At 40.0% G+C, this 21423-nt stretch overlaps 1 protein-coding gene across 1 annotated transcript in view; it reads right to left on the reverse strand.

Moving 5' to 3' along the window:
- Positions 1-21423, reverse strand: part of bean1 (brain expressed, associated with NEDD4, 1) — a 53050-nt gene that overhangs the window by 15784 nt on the left and 15843 nt on the right. The window contains exons 3-4 of the mRNA XM_026189861.2: positions 2291-2494; positions 1699-1834 (exon numbers count right to left, since the gene is read on the reverse strand). Of these exons, the coding sequence (XP_026045646.1) occupies positions 1699-1834; positions 2291-2494 (340 nt within the window). The remainder of the gene's footprint in view (positions 1-1698; positions 1835-2290; positions 2495-21423) is intronic.

The raw sequence follows: 21423 nt of genomic DNA on the forward strand, positions 1-21423 counted from the left end.
GATGTCTGAGGGGGTCCGCCACTGGCAGGGGAAGTGGTGGTAGGGGGAGATAGGCCTCCAAACCTTGGAGGGCCTGAGATGTCCCCAGAGAGGTGGCGCCTGACACCCAACCTGACATATAGACACAGACATACAGGCACACACAGATACAAACATCCATTCCCACCCTCATGCTCTCATATGCACTTACTCCACACTCAACCAACGTGGAGACAGACATAAAGAGACGTTGTACACACGATCACACTCCCCAAGCGTACTCTACAAACCGGGTCTAGGTGCCCCCGCCCCTGGAGGGGGGAACTGCACCCAGACCCAGGTGGTGTTTCCCTTTTCCCTGTGGTGGGGGGAGGCAGACCGCCCCGACTCCGCAGCAGCAGGAAGGCTCCACACTCCAGACCGCAGTCGGACGGCCAACTCCTCCTCCTAGTCCTAGCCCCCCTGCTCCAGCAGGTCGCAGAGAATGGGGGTGAGAGAAGACTCCAAACCTCCCTCCACCCGCTCATTGTAATGTTGATGCATGTGTGTTCTAAGGTGCATTTAAAACCCAGGAGGGCTTGGAGCTACCTGCCAGAGAGCAGCAGGTAAGCGCATGGTCCCTCCTGCTAGCCCTCAATGTCTACGTGTATTTAAAATTGAGAGGTGGGCAACGATGCCAGGGGTGGGGTGTACACCCTGATGGTACTTTGGACTCCGTGTATCGTGCCCACCCCCAAGATCCTATATGTATGTGTAATGAGAGTGTGAGTAATGTGAATGTCTAAGTTGTGGGATAAAATTGAGGCAGAGGCAGCCAGAAGGGGACAGAGGGGGGGGTAGCCTCCTCTGCACCCTGGTGACATACCCCTACTCCAAGGCCCTGCATGTGTGGGTGGTTGTGGTGGAGCGGGAAGAGGGAGGCAGCTGGAGATGGGGAGGGAAGGAAGGGAGGGGCAAGTGACCCCTCCCTGGGGCCAGCTCCCCCGCTGACCCCAGTAGGCACCCCCATACTCCGCGACCCGCCAGGGAAAGGGGGCCCAGGCCCATCCAGACCGGGCCCAGTGCAGCAGCGCCGCCCGGCCCCACAGAGCCCGGGACAGTCCACCCAACCCCACCACAGAGAAAACTGCACCCACCCCACCATCCACTCATCTTCCAAACTACATAAGACAATAAACACCCAGGCTGAGATCTTCCTCCACCTCTCCTGTATCTCCCCCTCCTGCAGAGGGAGCTCCTGAGGAGAGGAAAGCTCCTGCAAGATGTGACAATCTCCCCCACCAGTTGAAGAGCCCCCCAGGTGGCTCGACGCACCGGCGGCACCCTGCTCCAGGGCTGGGCCCCCATGCACCCACCCGCCCACAACCCCGGCAACACACCAACCAGGACCCAAGCCCCCGAGGCCCGATCCGGGTCCCAGCCCAGAGACGGAGCGCCCCCAGAACCTCACACCCATCCCGGACCCACCCAGGGGCAGCCAGGCTACCAGGTCAGTAACCCACGTCCGTCAGCACAGACCCTCCCCTAGCCCCGCTGCACGCAGCCGCGAGGAAACAGTCACCTGAGAGCCAACAGAGCCCCTAACCGGACATGACCGCTACCCCGGGTTGAGCCCCCCAAGGAAGATGCCTCCGGGGAAACTTTAACTCTGAAAAGAGGGTTTTTTATTTGAATACTGACATCTGTTACACAGGCTTTTTAAATTCAAAAAGCACTTACCGTGGTGGGGAGTCAGGATACACACTGTTTATCTGAGACTCTCTGTATGAGTCAAAGTCTAAACCAGGAGGAAAGTCTTCCAAGCAGCTAGACCTCAGTTCACCTGCTGAACCTCCATAAGAAAAACTGTCTTGTCCTGTGGAGACACAAAAATCAACTTCATGCTGTGCTAGAATCAGACTTTTGTCATCTGGGGACATTCAGTTACTTCAGCGTGATGAACTAAGGTTTATTTGAACCTATTATGTGGTGCTCTTCTACATGGCATCTCATCTCATACTCCAGCTGTGCTTTACAGATCAGCACCGCACCACTGTATTTAGAGCCAACTTTTGCATATTTCAGTCTGGTATCATGTCCTGATCCTCACCGTAATTAACCCCAAACCTAACCAACCAATTTACGTCAATTTAAGCTCGTAGCATGACACTCAAAAAGATTTAAATGTATAGTCATACCTGAAGTCGTGGACATTGTATCAAGTTGCGTATTAACTTAATGTCTTACGATGCTGTATTTACATTCCAATGGGAGTCTGAAAAGCTACCAAAAAGGAAGTTCTAGAATATGTCAAGGTGTGTCACAGACTGACCATAGCTTGCTCGAAGGTGAGGGTTTCGGAGTCGACTGTCTTTGCGCAAGCTGCCGACGATGATGGTGATGCATGAGAGGAAGAGGACTAGACCTATAACGATCCCCGCCACCACCAGCGGAGACACCAGGAGAGATGCCTCCCCTCCTGACTCCCTCTCACTCCGGCAGTCTGGGTACTCCCCATGGCTCTGGTTGGAGCTCACTGTAGGGAAACAGAGAGAGATGGAGATCAGGGTGGAGTGTGTATTTGTGTGATTCAGTGTGTTTAACTACTTTAAAAAATAACTGAGGTTTGAGGGAGTGCACCCTTAAAGTTAAATATTAAACTGTTTGCAAAAAGCCAACAAAAAAAAAGAAAAAATGAAAAAAAAAAACAAAACAATAAAACTTGATAGTCAACACTAAAGAAAATGTAAAAAGCAAATTTCCAAGAATTATGAAATGTGGGCTTAATAGTTTTCCATTTCTGTTTTATTAATAAATACTCATAGACATGCAGCAAATGGTACAATTTCCCCACATCTACAAAGACAGTCTTCTAGTGCTATCTGTCCATCTGTACATTAAACATGTATCCAACTTGGTGTTGTGAAGCTGGAGTTGTGAAGCCAGTGTAACCCAATGACACATTTCTCAAAATCAGTCATCACAAGCTGCACTGCTGAAGCACTTTCAGCTGTCATCTCTTGCACTATCCGCCTCCTGAACCGTCAGAAATAGCATCCATCTATTTTGTGAATCAGTGAATCAGTTCAGGGTCAAAGGAACTGGAGCTAATCCCAAATGTCTTGGGGTGAAAAGCAGGGTACACCTTAAACGTGTCACTAGAACATTACAAGGCTAACACTGAAAAAGACATCTACGTATTTATGGCACAGAATCGCCAAGAATCACCAATTAATCCAACATTCATGTCTTTCCATTGTGGGTAGAATCCATAGTTTCCAGATGAAACCATTGTCCTGTACCTATAATGAGCTGCAGCACAGCTGGATGTTACAGTCATGTCAAACATCCCATGGCTTGTAGAACCACCTTAAGCAGCAATCATTTTCCCTATGACTTTATCAGTTTCTCACGTCGCTGTGGAAGAATTTTGACCCACTCTCTTTTACAGTGATGCACTGGTTTATTGAAGTTTTTGACATTCGTTTGTACACAGCTCTCTTAATGTCCTACCAGACCATTTCAATCAGATTGAGGTCTGAACTTTAACTGGACCATTACAACACCTTCTTTTTCAGCCATTTCGTTGTAGATTTGCTGCTTTGCTTGGAGTCATTGTCCTGTTGCCTGATCCAATTTTAGCCAAGCTTTATCTGTCTGACAAATTGCCTCACATTTGACTCCAGAATACTTTGGTATAAAGAGAAGTTCATGGTTGACTCAATGCCCAGGTCCAGCGGCTGAAAAATCAAGGTTTTTACTAAAGTGATGCTGTGCATTACTTTTCGCAAAAGGTCGGCATTAAGTTCTGTGAAACCTCTCTTTGTCACATGACTGTGGGGGCATTTGTTTCTCAGTAACATGTGAGTGCTTTAAATTAGTATAGTCATGTCCTTCCTGCGAAAAGCCCTGATATTACATTATGGAGCATTATCATACATCATCAGCTGTGCATTTGTCTGTCTCTTGTGGTAGGCAAAGCATGCTTTACCTACTACATATATGGAAGGCAGAAGCATTTGTAGTTATTCTCCACCACCAGATGACACCATAAGTTAACATACAGTGTTGTTTTCTGAAATTTTGTTCCTCTACATATTTGGATTTACTTGTCCATAAATAAATGAAAAATTGGTCAAAGTTAAGTTTTCTACCCATCATCCATCTGTTGATCAGATATCTGGTTTTATGACCACAACAGTATGCCAGGGGGTCATGTTATGCAACTGTTGTCTTGCCCTGTACACATAGTACTGCCTCCTCATTCTTTCTCCTTCCCTTCGTCTTCCCCCCTCTTTTCCAGCTCTCTCTCCCGAGGACTTATTCCATTTCAGTGTGTGACAGATAATTAGACCTAGAGTCTAGGCACACAGTCCCTCTCTCTCTCAGTCATCATCATCATTAGATTACAGACCGATCCTGTTCCTCTCCATTTCTGTTTAATGTCTCATCTGTCTGTTTGTTCTGCTTCTCCAGCATCAGCCTGTTTCTCTGTCTGCCTTCTTATCTGTCTTCCTGCCAATCACTTGGAATCAGTCTGTCTACATTCACAATGCAGGTGAAAGAGAAGACTTCTTTATTCTTTTCCTTTATTTTTCTGTTGCAGTTGTTTTGTTCACTCTGCACCAAAAGTGTTCCGATATTGTCAAGCTATTTATTTTGTTGTGGATAATTAATGCCATTTAGATTTATTATTTATGTATCACTGTGTAGTTTAGATGTTATTTCTCCATATTATCGGAGGATGAGCTCATTGATGCTTCTATTAAAGGACCATTGTGCAATTCTATAGCTCACCCACTGTGTGTACTATACCAGTTCCTCAAAATAAAGTATGCATTCTCTGATTTGACCTTAATTATCTTCTTAAATGATGCAATGCTGTTTTTATGTATTGTTAACATCACTCTGGTTTTGGCTAGCTTAGTGTTAGGATGCTGTCTGCGTGTTTCAAAGTTCTGTCTTGGACACAGTTTGCACTTTACCATCATGCTCTTGTCCTTTTGTGCAAAAAAAAAAGTAAAAGTGATGTCCATAGCCGTGCTGTAGACTGCGTCACTATTTTCCTGAAATCAGCTGATTGTACCGCAAGTTCAAGTGGAATTGATTGGCAAGCAGACAAACAATTTTAAGGAAGTGATTTACTGGGCACAGTATCCACATTGTCTCTTGCATGTGCATGTTATGTGAATAAATAATTGATAGGCACTTTCATTCATTTATCATCATTATTTTCTAACTTTTGTTATATTGTGTCGATCTGTGGAACCAACACCCCAATACAGGAAGTTTGGATCGGTTGTCTGTTTAAATAGTCCAGTCTCTGATCCGATGAGTCGTACCCAGGAGGCAGTGCAGAGCTCAAATGGAGCAGATGGGTGAAGGGACTTGCCCAGTTCGAATTGCCTCTATCCCACGGATTTCTACAGGCAGGGATTTCTACCCTGCCTGTTAAACTGTGAAACTGATTATTAGGATGACTGCTTTTATTTAAAACCATTATCATCAGCAACACAAAAAACAAAACAAAACAAAAAACTAGACAAAACGTGACTGGATCATGGGACCATTTTTTTCTATTGATATTTAACTTCAATATATGGATTAAATACAGTTTCTGTTTAAATCACTGCCTTTTTAAAGACAAAAAGAAACAAAAAGAAACATGATGAATGTGTTAGCATGAATTTAGTCATGAAAAGTAAATTGAATTTTAAGGTTTTGATTCTATAAATATTCATCTCCACTGTGTTGCTACAGTTAAAGCTGAGTGAACCGATCTTGAACTTCAACAGGTAACAAAAGCAGTGATGAAGAGTCAGGCTACAGCCTCCATTTATACCTGTTCATGTTTCTCAGGAACCCAATGGGAATCAGTAAGAGCACTGATAAGGAGTCAAGTCGATAAGTGATGCTGACAATGGAAATGGAATTGCTAAATTCTTAATTTCAATTAATGCTTGATTTCCATCCTTTGTGCACATATTAATCACAAATTCCTTCTGGAGTTCAATGAGGGACTAAAATATTATTATTATTAACTTAGGTTTGTGTCTTGCTTGTATGTGCATTTGTGTATTTTAAAACATGTTTAAAACAATTTAACTATTATCTGGACTCAGTATTCAACAAATACTGAGGTTATGGAGGTGCATTTGCATGCAATCCTCCTTCAAGCCCACAACTCAAAGGCTGTGTGTGTTGTGCTAAATGAAACAAAGATGAAGGAAGAAAGGATGGAAATCTTGGTTTATATTTATCCACAGCAGAGGCAAAGCTAAAAAACAAACACTAACACAAATCAGAACTACAGCAGCCCACGTTACCAGTTGCCAAATATTTTTGGCAATGCAGCCAAGTAGCCATGGAGAGATACAACATATAGAACTGCGAATTTAAAGCTTTGCATAGCATTTACACCAAAACAACACAGGAATATTTTGGAGTCACTAGAACTGGAGTCTGGAGACACAGATGGAGACATCCATCTGATGTTTCCTTGCTGTTTCCTTTTAAAAAAATATTTCTGTCTTCAGCTGCAATGAATGTAAAGCAGGAGGAACAATCAAAGTCTCTAAATGATTTACAATCACAATATTATTTTCATTTCAGTCTCTGGGCTTCTCCATTGCTTTTTTCTTTTCTCTTTCTCCCTTGTATGTCTACGTCTATAATTCTGTTGTCAACAGTAATTTGGTTTAACACATTTCCCCGAGAACAGGAAAATGTTCTCTCACCCCAAATGATTCTCAGCGGACCTCTTTACTCTCTTGGTAATGTTTCCTCTCTCTCACACTTCTTTGTCTCCTCTTTCTCTCTCCCCTAACATGATTTTCTCTTCAATTCTCTTCTCATCTCTTCCTCAAAAACTCCATTTTCTCTCATTCTCTCTAGATAGAACTCACAAGGAAATCTATAATTGTATAGATTTAAATTTGCATAACCCTTGCTTCCTTCCTTCCACACATATGCACATAAACATCTACCTTTGTGAGGAGATTCACTGACATAGCCATCACAGCTGAACACCTAACCCTAGTCCTAACCTATAAAATACACTGCACAAAAACACTGCCTTAAGGGGACACTAAATCACAACAAAACAAAAACAAAAAAGTCAGTTAAACTTCAGGAATATCAGTCTCTGCAGTTAGGAACCATAAACAATTGTGAATCCAGTTCACCTGCTTTGACGTATATGAAAGTGACAACGGGTGCACTGGAAAGGCAGCAACAAGCCAATACACCCCACAGGGAATAGTTTTGCAGGTGGTCCATTCAAGTTGCACAGGCAGTCTAGCTCATGGCACATCAGTAGGTGCTGTCACAAGAAAATTCATCTCCCAGCACAGTGTCAAGAATGTGGAGGAGATACCAACAGATAGCCCTTTATACAAGCAGAACTGGGCAGGGCCATAATAGGACATCAATCAAGCAGCAAGACCAGCATTTGCTCCTTTTAAGGAACATGAACAATGCTTACACAATGATCTCTGGCAATCTATTCATGTGCATGTTTCTGACCAAGCTATCAGGAACACACTCCATGATGGTGGTGGTAGACCCCAGGATACCTTAGTGGGACCTGTGCTCGCAGCCCAGCGTCATGCAACTGGCATTCACCAAAGAACACCAGAAATGTCCACTGACGCGCCGTTCTCCTCACTTAGATTGCAAACATCCTAAATTTTGCAACTGTGTCTCTAGAATCTTTCAAACCTGTCACATGTGAACCTTCTCATGTTTGATTCTGACAGGTTGGTCAGAAACATGGACATGAGCCAGTACTCTGCTGAACGTTATTTTGTAGAGCCCTGGCAGTGCTCCTCCTGTTCCTCCTTACACAAAGGAACAGATACCAGTACTGCAAAGGTTGATGCCCTTCAGTGGTCCTGTCCAGTGCTCCTTGTGTGTCTTGATATCGCCTTCATGCTCGAGACTATGCTGGAGGACATGGCAGATCTTCAGCATGTAAGAATTTGTCATCCTGTTTGAGCTGGACTAACTATTGGTTTAAAACTATTTAGACTATTTACAATGTTATCTTTAATGTCAAATATATAAAATAATAATCTAACACATCTGTTCATTTGCATACTTAAATTTCTAATCTGTTTCCACTCACAGTGGCAATCACTTTTGCTTACGCTTCAATAAAATAAAGTTTTATTAATGACAAATAAAGTGTGACTGGTGCACATGTGGGACATATTTGTCGGGGGTCTCCTAAACGTCTCCCGAACAAATGCAGGAGTAGTCAGGAACCATTCAGTGTGTATAGTTTATTCCTCCCAGGTGCACAAAAGATTATTTACAAAGAAAATAAACAACTGACTTAATTCAAAACAAAACAAAAATCTGTATACAAAACACAAGCGGCTGAGCCAGTCTGCATGTTACCCTCAATGTAACATCTCACAGAATGCCCAGGTAGGCCCTGACAGCCCCACTGCCCCTCCCACTAGGCATAATAGTCATCCCTTTATCATTTCTTTCCCCCAAACACTCTTTTTTCCTCAGCATATTTCCAGCTGTATTCCTACAATACATATATATATATATGTATACACACATTTATGGCCACTTCCAGGCAGCCTACAGTGTTTCACAATAACAAAAAACAAAACAAAAACAAAACAAACCAAAATAATGCAGTTCACGTGACCTTTCCAAGGGCGCGCAAACCCACTATTTGAACCCCGGAACACCATACCATCGGCTTGCATAACCACTCGTATGATCGGCGATCACGGAGAGTCTACGCGACCGGCTTTATTAAAGGTGAGTAAAAAAAAAATATGTTGGCCACCCTCTGTGCCGCTCAAAATATACCTCTTACCCCTTCCTGTTATCTGCCCGGTCGACTAAAAGACGCGCAGCCATGGTAACCCAGCGCTACAAGTGTAGAAACTAACGGTGGTGGTGCGTGTATGCGCTCAGGTCAGCTGTCTGCGGCCCGGGACGGTGTAACTCCGTCACATATTTAACAGCTGGTTCTCTCAATTGGTCTGCAGCTGACATTATTTACAATTCTGTGTATCTTCACAATTAGAGATTATCGTGCTAATTTAAAGACCTCATAATGTACCTGCTGAGTGATAAAAGCTATGTTGTTAAATCCCTGCTATAAGGAAAAATTGCTCTTGGACATTCACGATGCATAGTCATTCATTTGAGCTTGCTCACTGGGATTGGTCAATGCTCTCTTACAATATCTTAGATCATCATATAGCTTCTTACTTCTTATTGAGGAAGAATTTGCTTCATACAGCACCATGGATTTTATTGTCCTATAAGGCAGCTGGGCAAGGCTTTTGTTCTTTCCACTTCCAATATGATTTAAGACAGAAGGAGAACTTAAGTGATACATAGAGTAAAGTAAGAGCGCAGGGAGAAGGCAAGCACAATAATTTTGGAGTGAGGGCGCAGGAAAAGGAAGAGGGAGGGAACCCTTGTAATAAAAGATGATAGTGTTATATTTCACAAAACCCTGAGGGGACTGGATGCACCTGCAGAGATAAGGTACAGAAGGATGAGAGAAATTTTGCTTGTATGTATGTGTTGGTGATTCTGGGTTAGATGAGCCTTAAAGTGTAAATACTATTTTAAAAAATTACATTTAGATAAATAGGTTATGAAGCTTTGACAACACAAACTTCCACCAAAGCTCACAGGGAGAAGTTTAGTTCATAAACTCAAACTTTGTTAAGAGAAGCTATAAACTTACTATGGTATGGAAAACATGTGGTTTTGTGTTAGAAGGTTTATGCCTATTATCCCCAAAACAAAACATTTGGATGTATTTATTTGTATTTAATCGGATGTATTTATTGGAAGTAAATTAATGCAGACTTTAATTCTAAGAATTTCAAATATACACCAAAAATTATCATAGTAAAATAAAAGCCATGCAAATTCTGACACAATAACCTGAAAAAAGAGAAAATGCAGATTAAAAATATACACTAAAGGTACCGACTCACTCAAGACAAAGCATAAAAGTAAAAACACTTGAGCACCTGTCATTTAACATAAAACATGAAGTAGCACAAAGGACCACTGTGGCGGGGCGTGGTCTGCGATGCCGCTGCAGGCGAGATGGACACGCCTGCGTGGCATCTGCAGTCATGCCTCACCTGCATAAAAAGCTGGTCCTGACTGCCATGATTGTTGTTGTTGGTATGTTGGTAGTTGAACTGGCAGCGGGAGAGCTGCAGCTGTGTGTTTGAACAGCAACCATACGTGTGAAAACTGGTGTTAATAAAGATGGTGAAGAGCACAGGAATGTCATCGGGTCTGCCGTGGTTTGTTACAAGGACTAATAATAAAAATTCCAGACAATTTAAAACAGACAGAGGGAATGAAAAATAAGTAGGAGTCATCACAAAGAACACTTTTCATACAACAGCCACTAAAATTATCTTGAAATTCATTCTGAAGCAGACATGAAGTCAATGCAGAGACTTCATAACTGGTGTAGCCATGTAAACCAGGGTGTCATCAGCATAACTATAGAAAAAAAATGCAAACAATTGTGATGAAATATTGCAGTTAATTTTAAATTGGTTGAGATGTTCAGTGTGATGACTTGCAAGATAATCTGGAGATTAGTACATCACAGTCATAATGGATTTATGACCTCAAAGTTTGACTGGACAGGAGCCAGGCTGACCCACCAATAAAGGGCCTGCTGAACCTCACAACCAAAGAACAACTGAGTATCCAGTATCCAGTTCTTTTTCTTACCCGTGTTATTATTTTATTATTTAATTTGAGTTTTTGATAAAGAAAAAAAATGTTTCTTTCTTTCTTAAATATACACATCCCAAACATGCTTTTCCTGAAAAAAAGCTCTCTGAGCTGTACTTCATTATTGTTTCAACTCTTACCTGGGAGCATAACTGCAAGAAGTAATATTAGTGCCACATTAAAAAGAAATATATTCATAATTCTGAGAATAATCTAGAAAGTTTGAGGTTGAAATCAAAATACTATTCCAGGAAAAAAGAAAAAGAAAAAAGAGAATAAAGTCAAAATGTGGAGATTAAAGTTGTCGTTTTAAGCCAAACAACTGCCTCGACTTCTGTGTGATCTATACCTTGTGTTGATGTATTAGTGAAACAGCTGGATCAGCTGTTATATTATCTCTTGTGATACAACGTACATCCTCTTTATTGCACTGGGGTGTAGCCATTAGTATCATGCCATGCCTCCTGATAACATTTCCTATGGGTAGCATTAGATTTTTCCCATTTCCCATTGTTATTATTTTAAGCTTTTCATTTTCTTACTTTTTGCACTGTACTGTATATATCTACTTTTGTATTGTTTTGACTTTTTTTCAAACTGTTATTTTGATTTTAATGTCAAAATTTTGACTTTAATTTCAAAATGAACTATTTTTTTCCTGAATGTGGCCCTAATGCCCCGTTGTAGTCTGTGTTTATGTATGTGGAAAAACTTGGAATAAACATAGCATTTTAATCAGAAAACAAACAAACAACAAATAAATAAAAGAAAGGTCTGGCATGTACTTTAGAGGTTTTATTAAAGCTGTATTTTAATGGTTATTGGAATTTTTTTTCCAATAAGAATTGTGCTTTGTACATATATGCACACATTCCTGTTTCATATGTCTCATTACTGAAAAAAAAAACAAAACGGATCCTCCAAACAAGCTGGCTAGGGCTTTTGTGCCCGGGCTTCTGTACGTTGATGATTCGGGCATGAATATAAGCATGTATCTAATTTCACAATTAATCCTTGGATATTTATCTGGTGTTAAAGGTCAAACTGCATCTAATAAATGCATGTGTACCTATCCAGACTGGTGACTCACTAAGGGTGTCATAAACTATAAAGGTTAGAAGCTTCTCATATTGACTGCTGTTGTGCATGCTGCATCACTTTATACATTAGCTGCACAAATTATACAGAAGCATCAAGCAGCTGCTCGAATTCAATCTGACAGCTTGTCATTATGTGTTACAGCCACCTTCTCTTCAATATAAAGTATACCATAGCACTGACTCAGTGTACATCCATTGACACTGAGGCAGAAAGAGTTTCTCCTGGAGAAGGGTTTAATAGGAAAAAAGAAAAAACTTAAGAAAAAGAAATCAGCTCAAGCCAATAGTGACATCTCTGTCAGACAACGAGGATCAAAGAAAATATCTTAAGGTATATGACACTGAACTCAAAGTGTAGAAAAAGTTATTTGTGCCTTATTTTACAATAAAGTTTCATTGTGAGGAAGCATGACTGATTCTCAAAAAACTGCTATAGGGCTTATTTGTTGACTCCAAACGACTTAGGGAAATCATGAAAACCTAAAATGGTATTTTATCAACTCAAATCATAAATAAATTACCTTTTATCTTTTCTCTCATCCATCTAAAAAGTTAACATTTTCTTAGTACATCTCAACTGAAAGCATAAATTCATCCTTTATTGTGGGTAGGGTTTTTTTTTTCTTGAGCGACATTGTGTTTTTTTACTTGTATTGCTATGTATCACTTTTATTTTATTTATCTCTTTAGTTTCAAATAGTTTTACAGCACTTTGTTTGAAAGCTCTTTATAAATAAAGTTATTATTATTATTATTATTATTATTATTACTACTACTAATGGAAAAAGTGCTAAAGTGTGCCTCATACGCCAACAGGGAGTGGGTTTTTAAAACTAACAGGGACACCAGTAAGAACACAAAACATAAACATTGCAGAACCGAGAGACGGCGTGCCATGACCCCCGGTGCCATCTTGAACACATACTCGGATCGACTCATCATGGGTTGCCACGACTCTATTCGGATCGACTGGTTTTCCATTACAATCCAGTACTACCTAATGTGCGTGATTTCGTCATAGCAACACTGCAAAGCGGGGTGGGACACTCTCACGACTCATCGAGTGACGCTACTGAACAGCCAACCGGTGGCATGAAGTCTGATGACTTCACATTTTAGTACCTGCTCAGATCACTTGGAACCCCGGCCGAGCAGGTACTAAAAAAGTACCTGGTACCACGTACTATGACCTACTGGAAAACCCTGAAAACCATGGTGAACCGCTGTGACTCAATCCGAGTAGGTACTAATGGAAAAGGGGCTTTTGTGCTCCTTAGTAACCATCTTCTGATGGCTGCTGACAGAAGGATAACATGCCAAATCAGAAAACTCACACTGATGGTCAACCAGATCTCAAGACAATAGAGTACATTTGGAATGTGTTAGAAAAGGAAGCTGGCATCGTGGATGTTCAGCCAACAAATTTGCAGCAACTGTTTGATGCTCTCATGTCAAAAGAGACCACAGTTTCTGGGAAATGGTTCCAAAACCTTTCTGAATCTTTGCCATGAAAAATTTAGGGAATTAGGTATAAGTGGGTCAAATCAAGTGCTAGCAATCTCTAGCTAGTGCTGGATTAGTGATTAGTTATATTGTTATGAAAACAATTATTATATATACAATATTATGACATTTTGTTTTTTTTGTAGGTGTACTGCGATATACATTAACATAACAGCTCTGATGAAATATGATTTGCCCTGTAAAGCCTTAACCATTAAATAATTGCCAGGAAATTATATTTTTTGAAACTATAATATTTACTGAACATTCCAACAAATTTAATTAAAAGAAATAAAATATCAATTTTCATAATTTTGTATCACTTTTACTACATTTGTGCAATTTTTGCTCACAGTCACACTGTGTGTGTCTGATTGGTTAGCTACAATGGTAGATAAAGTTGTGTCGAATAGCAGATGTGTATGTTGTGACTTGAAGAAATGTTTATTCTATGTGAGTAATAGCAGAAACAAAATCTCATCTTCAAAAGAGTATTAAAGTTTGACCACCCTTTGTAATAATTATTTAGAAAAAAAGATTAATCAAGACGCACTATACAGTAAGTCATTAGGAGATGTTTCTCATAACATAGCATGGAGGATTGCTGTAGGCAGTAGAAAGATGAATTGGTTTTGGTGATTTTTCTCTTACCTTTAGTAACATACCAAGTTAGTCCTGTTCATCTAAATATTTGCCTAATTTATATAAATAAATGCATTTCTTGCATATAGTTTTTTTTTTCTTAAATAGGATCAAAGGAAGAGTTTTTTCCAAGGTAACAACACACGATCAAAAAATTGCATAGGAAGTAAGTGAGTTGTTTTTAGGTGACTGATTTTTTTCAAAATCTCTGTATGTCTAGAAAATGTGTTTTAAGTGAGCTCATTCATTAGCTAATGGACAACATTTAGCACATTTGACACTGAGGGGCAATTAAGGCAGTTACACATAACAATCAGTATCAATGCAATTCGTTCAGGATGCTCATTAGGGTGCATTATCATCATTGCAAGTGTCTGACTACACAGCAGGGGTTTCAAGCCAATCAGCCTAAGTGATATTGAAGACATCTCAACCACAATATACGGCCATTTACCTTGTTAGCATGCAGTCAATTAATTAAATGTGCTTTTCAATTTGAAATGGGGACATTTTGACAGCAGTATTATGGATACATTTACAGTTGCACATCTTTTGATTTAAATACTATGACTGATTTTGTGTCATTCAGTATTCTTTAATAGCTGTATGTCTGTTTCTTTTTGACCTCTCCAGTCTTCAGCGTTAAAATAAAATCTTCCATTAGTTTTTTTTTATGAACCTTTAAAAAAAATCAAAAAACTCTTTGGCATCCAAAAAGGGTTTAATAAATTAAGCGTTTTCTATCATTGAGGAACACATACATCCTTTCCCTCCAATTTTTATGTACATTTCCTGTTCAGGATTCTGTAGTTACAGGCAAATATGCTTTAAATGTTCCTGTTGTTGCTTTTTTGTGGATGGCTATAGCAGAGGTGCTAGAGTGGGGCATCTACAAATCAAAAGGTCAGTGGCTTAATCCCTGACTCCTACAGTCTATGTGTCAAAGCATCTTTGGGCAAGATCCTCAGCAAATTCATCAGTGTGTGTGTCAATGTTTGATAAAAGTAGTTAGGTATAGGTAAGCTGAATGAAAGTGTGTGAATGGGTTAATAGATAGTAGAAGAACTATGAGTGCTCAAATTGAGTAGAAAGATGCAGTACCAGTATACCATTTGACAATATTTTGACTAATTCTATTCTAGAATTTGGGCCATAGAGCCGGCATTGTTGTGCATCGATCATAGGTAGAGCCTAAGCGCAGCTTAGCGGACCAACATCTAGATGTTGCTGCTCATTATCACCAAGGTCCAGTTTCAAAAATATGTGGAACAATATTTCTGTTGGATATTCTTGCTTGTGCTCTTTTGGGTCTTTCATCCAGCGGCCAAGATAACCAAAGTTGTACCATACAATGAGTTGATGTGAAACTCAGTGTTAAAAACAATGGAAATTACCACTGTCTGTGTTTCTTAAGCTGCTTTTTTGAAAAATGTTTATTCTTTTTTTTCTTTCCCCCTTTGTAGTAAATGACACAGTTGCTTCCTTTTCATGGTCAGGCCAAATTTTTTGCCAATCAGTATTCAACCTGCACAAAGCTTCATCTGTGTCACGCTAAACCCATCTCACTTTTTTGAAGAGTGCATACAAGCACATCTGGTTATGTACGTGCAATTCTTACCTCTCCACAGCTAAACGGACACAAATGCACTACTTTTCCAACCAGACAGCACAGACATACAGGGAGTGCAGCATTATTAGGCAAATGAGTATTTTGTCCACATCATCCTCTTCATGCATGTTGTCTTACTCCAAGCTGTATAGGCTCGAAAGCCTACTACCAATTAAGCATATTAGGTGATGTGCATCTCTGTAATGAGAAGGGGTGGGGTCTAATGATGCACACCCTATATCAGGTGTGCATAATTATTAGGCAACATCCTTTCCTTTGGCAAAATGGGTCAAAAGAAGGACTTGATGGGCTCAGAAAAGTCAAAAATAGTGAGATATCTTGCAGAGGGATGCAGCAGTCTCAAAATTGCAAAGCTTCTGAAGCGTGATCATCGAACAATCAAGCGTTTCATTCAAAATAGTCAACAGGGTCGCAAGAAGCGTGTGGAAAAACCAAGGCGCAAAATAACTGCCCATGAACTGAGAAAAGTCAAGCGTGCAGCTGCCAACATGCCACTTGCCACCAGTTTGGCCATATTTCAGAGCTGCAACATCACTGGAGTGCCCAAAAGCACAAGGTGTGCAATACTCAGAGACATGGCCAAGGTAAGAAAGGCTGAAAGACGACCACCACTGAACAAGACACACAAGCTGAAACGTCAAGACTGGGCCAAGAAATATCTCAAGACTGATTTTTCTAAGGTTTTATGGACTGATGAAATGAGAGGGAGTCTTGATGGGCCAGATGGATGGGCCCGTGGCTGGATTGGTAAAGGGCAGAGAGCTCCAGTCCGACTCAGACGCCAGCAAGGTGGAGGTGGAGTACTGGTTTGGGCTGGTATCATCAAAGATGAGCTCGTGGGGCCTTTTCAGGTTGAGGATGGAGTCAAGTTCAACTCCCAGTCCTACTGCCAGTTTCTGGAAGACACCTTCTTCAAGCAGTGGTACAGGAAGAAGTCTGCATCCTTCAAGAAAAACATGATTTTCATGCAGGACAATGCTCCATCACACGCGTCCAAGTACTCCACAGAGTGGCTGGCAAGAAAGGGTATAAAAGAAGAAAAACTAATGACATGGCCTCCTTGTTCACCTGATCTGAACCCCACTGAGAACCTGTGGTCCATCATCAAATGTGAGATTTACAAGGAGGGAAAACAGTACACCTCTCTGAACAGTGTCTGGGAGGCTGTGGTTGCTGCTGCACGCAATGTTGATGGTGAACAGATCAAAACACTGACAGAATCCATGGAGGGCAGGCTTTTGAGTGTCCTTGCAAAGAAAGGTGGCTATATTGGTCGCTGATTTGTTTTTGTTTTGTTTTTGAATGTCAGAAATGTATATTTGTGAATGTGGAGATGTTATATTGGTTTCACTGGTAAAAATAAATAATTGAAATGGGTATATATTTGTTTTTTGTTAAGTTGCCTAATAATTATGCACAGTAATAGTCACCTGCACACACAGATATCCCTCTAAAATAGCTAAAACTAAAAACAAACTAAAAACTACTTCCTAAAACATTCAGCTTTGATATTAATGAGTTTTTTGGGTTCATTGAGAACATGGTTGTTGTTCAATAATAAAATTATTCCTCAAAAATACAACTTGCCTAATAATTCTGCACTCCCTGTATTGCTGTGGTTCTCCACTGTGTCGGTACCGGAAAGCATGAAGACATGTGTTTACTTATTAGGAAGAGGTAGTTCCTCCACTGTTTATTGCTGCTTTATTATGAAACATCTCTCTCTGCACCATCCACACAGAGGGATATTATGGTGTTAATGTAGTTCTCAGTCACAAGACATTGAGGTAACGTTACTTACCTTTGCTTTACGGATAGTCTTTCTCTGAAAAGATGAAAAATTGCCTTTTTCTTTTCAGTAGAGCTCCAACGATTTAATGCCAAGGCACAGTGAACCTGTGTGTGCTAGCTCACAACCTCACAGCTAGTTTTAATTGGTTTCTCTTTGACTCGTTACCTGACTGTGTCTTTAAAACAGCTAGTGCTCAGCAGGACGCTAATGAAACTAAGAACATGTCACTTTGTGCACATATTCTGAATCAGCATGTTTATAATTGTTTTTCTTTCCTTGGCACTGAATCATTGGTGTCATTTAAACATGATACAATCACATTCTTGTAAATTTCTTCTTCACAATGACTGACATTTTGACACATTCTGTAGTGGGTTCATTATTGTATCTAAAGGTATACAAGGGAGACTACTGAGGGTTTATTAGTCTATTAGTTGTATTTTTCATAACCACATTTTTTAAATAATTGCTGGCAGTGTCTGGTCGGGTGATTTGTTTTGTTTGACATGAAGCCAAAAGTGTTTGTGCTCCACACATTATTGTTTAGCTAATTAAAAAAAGACTAGAAAGAATAGAAAGTTGGCACTTTACTTCAATATGTCTAACTTACCACTGCTGGGAGAGTCTTGACATGATTTAATGCGCCTTTGTACAGAGTTTTCATGCTTAGCAGGGACTGCGGAGATTTGAGTGTATTTGAAAACCCCTCTGTGTGCATCTAACCCATGCTGGATTTGCATCAGCTAGCACAGACACTAATTAACCTCTCAGCTGGTGTTTTTTTTCAAATGCAATGTTACATTTATTTGTTTATCATTACAAAATAAGGAACATTTCCAACCTAATTGTTTTTGGTAGAAGCCTTCAGGGTCTCTCTTACTTTGGCTATGAGCTTTTTTTTTTGATGGTTTCTTTCAGTAAGACACTCTTCCAAAGTATTTCATGAAGCTTAAAAACCCCCCAAAACTAGTGACATACACTCACGCAACTACACATCTGCTTGTTAATGCGCCATGATGTATTTAAGAATGAAGACCTGCTAGATGGGCTTTTCTGAATATTTCACAAACTGGAAATTTGCAAACAACCATCTCTAGGGTTTACATAATTTTATTAGGGATTATTAAAGCATTCTGATTCTGATACAGAGAATGTTCTGAAGAAGAGAAAATACGTCCTTATTACCCATTGAGAAGCGGCTTTATGGGCCAATATGTCTTGTTAAAGTCAGAGGCCAGAGGAGAATAGCCAGAGTGCTTTCAGCAAAAGGATAGGATAGCAAAATTAATTCAAATAACCACTTGTTACAACTAGAGCACAATAGCAACTCTGACTTCATAAAACCTTGAACCTTGAAGCAAATGGGATAAAACAGGACAGGACCTCACCAGAAGTCACACAAGTTAGCTAAGAACAGGAAACTAAAGGTACAATTTACACATGCTCACTAAGTTAGACAATAAAACATTGGAAAAATGATGCTATGTCCGATGAATCTTAATTTCTGATGTGACAATTTCAATGGTAGTGTCAGAATTCAACATAAACAAAGTGAAAGCATGGATCCATCCCGCTTTCACATTTCCTCAGGCTGCTGGTTGTGGTGTAATGTTTTAGGTACACTTGGTCCTCTTAGTATGAACTGAGCATCATTTAAACTCCACAGCTTACATGAGTAGTGTTGCTAACCATGCCCATACCGTCATGATCACAGTGTACCAATCTTCAGGTGGCTGCTTCCAGCAGGATAACACACTGTGCCATCTCGAATGGTTTCTTGAACATGAGAATGACTTCACTGTACTCAAATGGCCTCCAGTCAGCAGATCTTAATCCAATAGAACTCCTTTGGGATGTGTTGGAAATCTGCAAATCAACTGTATGATGCCATCATGTCAATATGGACCAGAATATTTGAGGAATGTTTCCAGCCTCTTGTTGAATGTATGCCACAAACAATTAAGGTACTTCTGGAGGCAAAAGGGGCCCAACCAATAATTGCAAAGTATAACTAATGAAATAGCCATTTTTACACAAAGCTTATGTGTCACACTGTGAAGTTAACCTGCTGCTTCTGATGCTGAACACTTGTGTTCAGCATCAGAAGCAGCAGGTTAACATCCAGTCTGTGAACTTGTCTGGGTGGCAGAAATATTGCACTGCTTGCAGAAACAATATTTTTCCTCCTTTTCTAACATGTGATCAGTCTTGACACTAAAACTATTGCTTTCAGAATGAATCAAGCCAAACATGGCTATTTTATATGGGATATTCAGGAAAAAGAAAAACCTGGACCTGTGAGGTACTGAAAGTAAAGAAAGAGGCTTGCAATGAAAAAATAAAACAAAAGGTAGTTCTATGTTGTCAATGTCCTTCATTTAACTAATTTGCAGATAATAATAATAATAACAATAATAATAATAGTAATAATAATAGTAGTAGTAATAATAATAACATTTACAGTCTTATGAAAAAATGTTGATCCTCTAAATGCAACAGAATTTTTTCAAACAGTGTCAATTTGTGAGTGCTGCAGTCATGACATTAAATGACAGATGTTATCTCTTCACTTGTGCAGTGACTGGAAAAGTTTTAAGCTTCCTACTGCCAGGTCAAAGGACAACAGGAAGCACAAAGAGAACATCTCTCACTCAACCTCCTCTCTTCCTCTCTCTTTCAATGCTGTCTTGCTCTTCTCCTTCCCTTTCGGTCTTTAATCCTTCCTGTTGTTGTATTGAATGAATGCCAGGAAGACTGGCATTGGACGAGGGAGAACATTGTCCATTAAACCATCATGTTCCATTACCAATGGAGCAGGGAATGGAGGAGGAGTTGGAGAAGGAAAAACAGGAGGACCTACATTCGCACTGGAAGAAAACAACAGCAAAGTGCCTCGCATGTGCCGAAATATTTTCTTCTAGTTTCGGGTTCGGAGTAACTTCACACCTCACAAAGAAAAGCTAAAGCACTCCTCTTCTCTCTGGATGAGAGTGTCAAGTGTGTTTGGGTGTTGTACTTTCTGCTACATCCAAAGTGATGCTGCTGAGTCCTGGAGTACATCCACTATACCACGGGCAGAATGTCAGCCATGGGTCACAGAAGCTGTTAGTAAAGCTTTCTAATGTTACCAAACTGTATACTGTTATTTCTGAACACAATACTTCAGTGTGTGTCCAAATTAGAGTTCCACTTCAACAATTTGTCATTTTTTTCTGCTTATGCTCAGCCGACCTTGGTTTAAAACATAATTTTCATAAATTATGTAACTGTGGATTTTATGTTAGAAGCAGGGTTGGCTGTTCCTCGTGTTTAGTGATCCTTGCTCAAAGGTTTAAAGTATTAAAATACAGCACTACAAAATCATAACAGCCATTAATAAATACTGAAGATTACATAGGGTACACCATTACTTCAGCTTTTTCTGATCGATTGGACAATATAATTAAAAAGCAGTACATTAGGTGAACTATTTGTATTACATAACTATCCCCTGTGTATAAGCTTATTTATTGTGGGCTGGCTGGTTATGTCTGTATTCACAGGTGCAAGAAAGTGAAAAATAATGGTAAAAGTAAGAAAAGAGTAAAAAAGAAAAAACATAAATGCATGCTTTAAGCGACTCAGCAAGATGGATGAGGGTGATGCCTGTTTAAGGCATTTTTCATTTATCATATACTGAGGATTTGTTTCTTTTCACAAAGCTTTATGCAAGCTTTACACACGTCATCCTGATGAACGTCATCAAGATGATGGACAACTACAGTAGTATAAACTGAGTGATGACTTGGCTACACAACGCTGATTCAGCAAAGATGTAAAACAGGCCAATGTCCAATGTCTTATGAACAAGAAACAAGCACAAACAACTCGGCAGGGCTTATTCCTGCAGTGTGAGGAATAGTGATGTTTTAAATCACTTGCCCATGGGCCTGTGATCTATTCATATTAAGCTATTGCCATGCTTATTAGGGTCTATACAACTACTACAACTATTCCCAAGAAAGGTTGTGCAATCATTGGTAAGTATAGATGATCAGATTGCTCTCTGA

This window comes from Astatotilapia calliptera, chromosome 13 (assembly GCF_964374335.1).
Source record: "Astatotilapia calliptera chromosome 13, fAstCal68.1, whole genome shotgun sequence".
Classification (NCBI taxonomy): domain Eukaryota; kingdom Metazoa; phylum Chordata; class Actinopteri; order Cichliformes; family Cichlidae; genus Astatotilapia; species Astatotilapia calliptera.